Genomic DNA, 5,666 nt, shown 5'->3' with positions numbered 1-5,666 from the left:
AAATTCCTTCATTGCCTCTTATTATATCAAATTATCACTATCCACTGAGGAACTCCATCTCAGAATACCAGGAAGGCAAGTTTCTGCCTCTCATTTCACTTAAGATTTTGGCTCATCTATTGACTTATGAGATGATTCTGAAGTTTCTTTAAAGTGAACTACCATGTAGAAGAGGCAATGCTGAACCTCTGTTCTATTACTTTCAGGATCTTCTTGCCGTCACTTATCTGTGATACTTACAGTTCCCATACACATCTCCACTTAATATCCAATATTTATTTATTTCCACTACACAATTAGAAAAAAATACATGTGTATGCCTAGAAGAGTGAGCACTTGAGACATAAACCAGAAGACTATTCCAGTAGATGTGCCCCTTAAACAATTAATAACTTGTTTTGTGCCACAGAGGCTAATTATGGAAAAGTCAGTGGGAAGAACAAACTTCACCTCTTCCAGAAAAAAGTGCTAATATGATAATGAGGAAGAGGCAGTATTTGTGGCAACTCCAAGGCTTTTCTGGGAAGAGACTCCTCCCTGTGGCAGGCATGTCCTTGAATCCCTGTCCTGGCTCCTTTTTCCTGTTATTCATTTCAGTGCCCCTCCCTCAAATTCTCTTATAAAAGCCCAGTCTCTTCTGCCCTGAGAAGCCAGGGCAGCTCCCTGTAAGACAGTTAAGTGGGAGCCGAGATAAGGTGAGACCCGTGATGGGGGGGGGGGGGGGGGAAGTGTACAAGGACCCTTGTCTTCAGAGAACAAGGGAGCTCTGAGACCAGGGGAAGCCAGACTTGGGAGATCTCAGGTGCACTAGGATGTGTAGATTTTCTAATTCTTTCCAGCACCATGGAAGAGGAGGGATGCTACCAAGCTGAATTTATTCCTAGGGGACTAGGTGAAGGAAAAGACAAGAGGTACAACACGGGATCTCTCACACCCTCTCTCTGACCACCCTCCCTTTAGTTCTCTAGCTGCCTCCACACCTCATGGACACTATGCTGCCTTCCCTGGGCCTCCCTAGGCTGTCCTGGATGCTGCTATCCTGCCTGATGCTCCTGTCTCAGGTCCAAGGTGAGATTTCTCTGCCTCTAGCACTGGGTTCCCAGTGTCTGCTCAGGGCCAAGGCAAGGAGGAAAGCTCCTGTGCCTCCCCTGGTAATGGGATATCCCCACACAACATAGCTGCCTGGATTCCTGAGTCATCACTCCTTCCTTCAGGGTACCTAGTGGTAGGAGGCACCCCAGTGGTTCAATAACAGTGGGATGAGATGATTTTCATTTTCTCAGTAGTGTCTAGTTTATGTGAGTTGATTAATGCATAGAAGAATGATGAGGATCCAGTGTAGGAACAAACAGTCCAGAGGTGGAAAAGAGTGTTTGAATTAGGCAGATGCATAAAAAGAAAACACACCGTCTCCCAACTAGTACATCTAGTTCATGATTTAAGAAAGAGAAATCCTTGGAGTGTTGGCAATGGTGAGAGGCACTTAGGAGTTTGGTGTCACTGCCCCAAGCACTGGCCTCATAGATATTCTCCAAGGTCACCTCCATACTTTAATCCCTTATCTCCATTTTACCTCATCCCTCTCCTTTATTTCTTCTTCTTCAGGAGTAGATTCCCAGAAGGAACTGCGCTCTGAAAGGATCAGCTGTCCCAGAGGTTCCACAGCCTATGGGTCCTCCTGCTATGTCTTGTATACATTATCCAGAAGCTGGATGGATGCAAATGTGAGTTCTTGGGCTTGCAGTTAATAGAGATAAGGAGAAGCAAGTCAGAGACAGGGTTGTGGGGTATGGGGATCCTCAAGAGTTTCCTTAGGGTGAGAATAAGAAGTTCATGCTTACAAACACATCCCTTCTTGGCCCCGCCCTTCCCCTAGTGATGTCTAAGCTCCTCCTGTGTCTCTTCATTCCCCACACAGTTTGCCTGCCAGAGGAGACATTCAGGACACCTTGCGTCTGTGCTCAGCGGGGCTGAGGGATCCTTCCTGGCCTCCTTGGTTAGGAACAACTTGAGAACCCAATCAAATGTCTGGATTGGGCTCCATGACCCCACAGAGGTACATTTACTTCCTTTATAATTTGTTACTTCCAAAGATGCTATGGCCACTCAGCTTCACCCCTACCCACCCCTTGCCCCATCCCATTTGCCAGCCCAGCAAATACCCAAGAGATCCCTGGAACTCAGGAGATAACTAGGGAAAGTGAGGGCCTTGAGGGCAGCTGAAGAGCTGAGTTCTGTGCCATTTCCTAGACTCCTGCTAAAGTTATTCTGCCTCTTATCAAGCTTTTACACAATTCACACAAGCATGAATTTGTAATTCTCTGTAATTCTCTATGCTTCCTTGAGTCTGAATATTCTGTGCTTAGCAAGTCCTAAATCAAGATTTAGGATTGATGCATTTTTCTTTTTCTTTTTTTTTTTAATGGGCTTCCGTGGCTCAGCTGGTAAAGAATCTGCCTGCAAGGCAGGAGACCTGGATTTGATCTCTGGGATGGGAAGATCCCCTGAAGAAGGGAACGGATACCCACTTCAGTATTCTGGCCTGGAGAACTCCATGGACTGTGTAGTCCATGGGGTAGCAAAGAGTTGGACAGGACTGAGCGACTTTCATTCTCACTTTCCTTTTTTATAAAACAGGCATTGTCTTGTTTTATAGCCTTGGAGGTTCAGAGGGTAATTGCAAATACATCCCCAAGTGTAGTTCAGATAGTGACATATTACTCCGAGGTGTTTTATTGGCCTTTGTGATTATTGGCTGTGGAATTTGCCAAGTGAAGCAGGGAGTTAGGGAGAGTTTCCTAGAGGAGAGCTGTGGGGCATCATCTGGAAGAGCAGAGCAAATTCCATGATGCTGTGGAGGGGACCAGGCATTCCAGCAGAGGGCATCAGGCCAGGAGAATTCTAAAAGTTTTCCTACATCACCTGACTCCATCCTCTGCTCTATAGGGCTTTGAGCCCAATGCTGGCGGATGGGAATGGAGTAGCACTGATGTGCTCAATTATTTTGCCTGGGAGAGAAATCCTGCCACTGTCTCAAGCTCTGATCACTGTGGGATCCTGTCCAGAACATCAGGTAAGAAACAGAGAAGGTCACTTCTACTTAGTCTTTTCCTTTGATCCCCCATTTCTGGGCTTGATCGTCAGAGAATCCTCCTCTGCTATGAAGTACAGTATTGGTTTGTCTGCTTTCATCCCCTTTCATCTCTCCTTTCTTTCTATCTTCTTCCCTTTGAGTAGGACCTTGGTGAAAGGCCAGAATCTGGGATTCCTCTCCACTGGGTCTTCAAGCTACACCAGCCCCATTGACTCAAGCTCTTTTGTCTCTTTAGGATATCTGAAATGGAGAGAGTATAACTGTAATATGAACTTACCCTATATCTGCAAGTTCAAGGGCTAGATCAGGTGGGAAGTCAGCAGCCTGTGTCTTGTTGCAGCTCATCATGGACTTGGAACCAAGTGTGAAGACCCAATTGGAAGGGGATATTTTCCTTACACTCTCATCCTGACCACCTCATTCTGTCTTTCCCTCCTCCCCAGCCTCATTTCAGGTTCTTTTGTATGCTTTATAATCTGAGTTTTCATGATACTATAATAAAAAAAAAATGTAGTTTTAGTTTTCCTTTGCTTGTCTTCTCTGCTTCATCCTCATAGATAAACTCTGGAGAGGAAATGATTGAGTGAAGAGAATCTGGGGTCAATCTCTGCTCAGTTTCACTCAGGAATATATATATATTCCTCTCGGTGTTTTTGTGGTTAGAGTACGTCAGCACTGCTTCCGTAGGATGTGAATTGTGGCCATTTAAAGACTTTGCTCTCCCACACACTCTACTGCTTACACATTCTCCTAGGCCAAGTCTCTGATTGTATGAGGCAACCAGTTTAGGAGATGATGTTTAGAACATTATTTTCTAAACCACAAGTATAAAGGATAATGAACAGATTTTATTAATATTCATAAAATATAAACAAAATGAACAAATTAAAAAATTAAATGGATAAAACATTCAAAACGCAAACCTAATTGTTTTGTTATTAGTTTTGACAGACAAAAGGTAAGCTTTCAAATTGTACAATTTTTTATTGTCTTTCAAACTTCACTCTTCCCTTCCCATGGTCAGATGACATGAGTCCATCTAACCACATTCCTAGATAACCCTGTTCCTAGATGGCCCTTGGTAAAACTGATCGCAGAAGGTCCTTCATCTTGGCCCTTGAAATACTTTGACACAGTTAGGACAGGATTTGGGTCAATTTATTGTCTGATAGGATTTCTCTTGCATATTTTGAATTAAAAAAGTGACAATTTTCTGGAGAAATTCCAGTCACCTATCTGAAGGCAAGACCCAGATGTCTCATGTTATCTGTATATTTCAAGACCACTAATCTGCCTTTCACTTTATCACCACCCCAACTTCATCACAAGATTTTATCATGGAAAAAATATTTTGGGCCCATTCCCTAATTAGGAAAAACACATTTTTCATATGAGACTGAAATGTTGTTGCTGAGCCATGAAAGATGTTGGGATTCTTGGCCTCTGGAGGAGAGGTCAACAATCTGGGGCCAATGATGAGGCTTGATTGCTCAGAGCTTTTGTGTAATAAAATTTTATTAAAATATAAAATAGATAGAGAAGACTTCTGACATAGATGTCAGAAGGGGGCAAAAAAGTGTGCCCCCTTGATAATTTTTCAGTAAGAAGTTATATACCCATTAGTAGGCTGAGGCTGCTAATTAGAGAAAGGAAATGTCTCAAAACTCAGAGAGTGGCACCAGGGCCCTGACCCACAACATGCAGTTTGAGATATCATTGGCACAAGGTGAGTCATCTCGGGCCATAAAACGATTGACTCAGGTCGACTGTTTGACTCAATCATGTTATCCTGAAGAAAGGCAGATTCCCAAGCAAATATATAGTCTCATTAACATAGCTTAAGGGAACATTTTCCTGAGTAAAACATACTTTTTTGTTGAGCCATTATGGGTTCTGAGTCTTAGGCAAACCGACTTGAAGGAAGACAGAGCCTACGGTAAACACATAGTTCATTAACATAGCTTAAGAAAAGCATTTCCACAAGAAAAACACATTGCTTGGCTGAAGGTTTGAGAAAAGTTAAGTTACATGGAACCAGGTGTCATCATGGCAACACAGCAATCCCACTCCTGGGCATACACACCAAGGAAACTAGATCTAAAAGAGACACGTGCACCCCAATGTTCATCGTAGCACTGTTTATAATTGCCAGAACATGGAAGCAACCTAGATGCCCAGCAGCAGACGAATGGATAAGGAAGCTGTGGTACATATATACAATGGAATATTACTCAGCCATTAAAAGAAACTTTTTAATTTTGTATAGAGAATGAAATAAATCTGATGCTTGTAGCTTGTTTCCTCTTGCCCCTTAAGGGAGAGATAAAAAACGTCTGACACTTGCAGCTTATTTCCTCTGTTTGGGGGCCCCTAACCTTCCTGTCCAGAGAAGGCAATGGCACCCCACTCCAGTACTCTTGCCTGGAAAATCCCATGGACGGAGGAGCCTGGTAGGCTGCAGTCCACGAGGTTGCTAAGAGTTGGAGACGACTGAGCGACCTCACTTTCACTTTTCACTTTCATGCGCTGGAGAAGGAAATGGCAACCCACTCCAGTGTTCTTGCCTGGAGAA

General features: G+C 43.6%; 1 protein-coding gene across 1 annotated transcript; it reads left to right on the top strand.

The window, feature by feature from the left end:
• Positions 1-645: 645 nt before the first annotated feature.
• On the top strand, positions 646-3,619 carry LOC122702575 (lithostathine-like). Its single transcript, XM_043916142.1, has 6 exons — positions 646-695; positions 961-1,068; positions 1,606-1,724; positions 1,919-2,056; positions 2,947-3,073; positions 3,330-3,619. The coding sequence occupies exons 2-6, from the start codon at positions 984-986 to the stop codon at positions 3,395-3,397; spliced, it is 537 nt and encodes a 178-aa protein (XP_043772077.1). The 5' UTR covers positions 646-695; positions 961-983; the 3' UTR covers positions 3,398-3,619.
• Positions 3,620-5,666: the final 2,047 nt, after the last annotated feature.

This window comes from Cervus elaphus, chromosome 11 (assembly GCF_910594005.1).
Source record: "Cervus elaphus chromosome 11, mCerEla1.1, whole genome shotgun sequence".
In the NCBI taxonomy this organism is placed as follows: Eukaryota; Metazoa; Chordata; class Mammalia; order Artiodactyla; family Cervidae; genus Cervus; species Cervus elaphus.
This window is presented reverse-complemented; position numbering and strand designations above follow the sequence as displayed.

Excerpts from the sequence above, each read along its gene's own strand:
- LOC122702575 (XM_043916142.1), top strand. The coding sequence starts at position 984 with ATGGACACTATGCTGCCTTCCCTGGGCCTCCCTAGGCTGTCCTGGATG. Across the intron at positions 1,069-1,605 it reads GCTCCTGTCTCAGGTCCAAG|GAGTAGATTCCCAGAAGGAA; the intron begins GTGAGATTTCTC and ends CTTCTTCTTCAG. Across the intron at positions 2,057-2,946 it reads GGCTCCATGACCCCACAGAG|GGCTTTGAGCCCAATGCTGG; the intron begins GTACATTTACTT and ends TCTGCTCTATAG.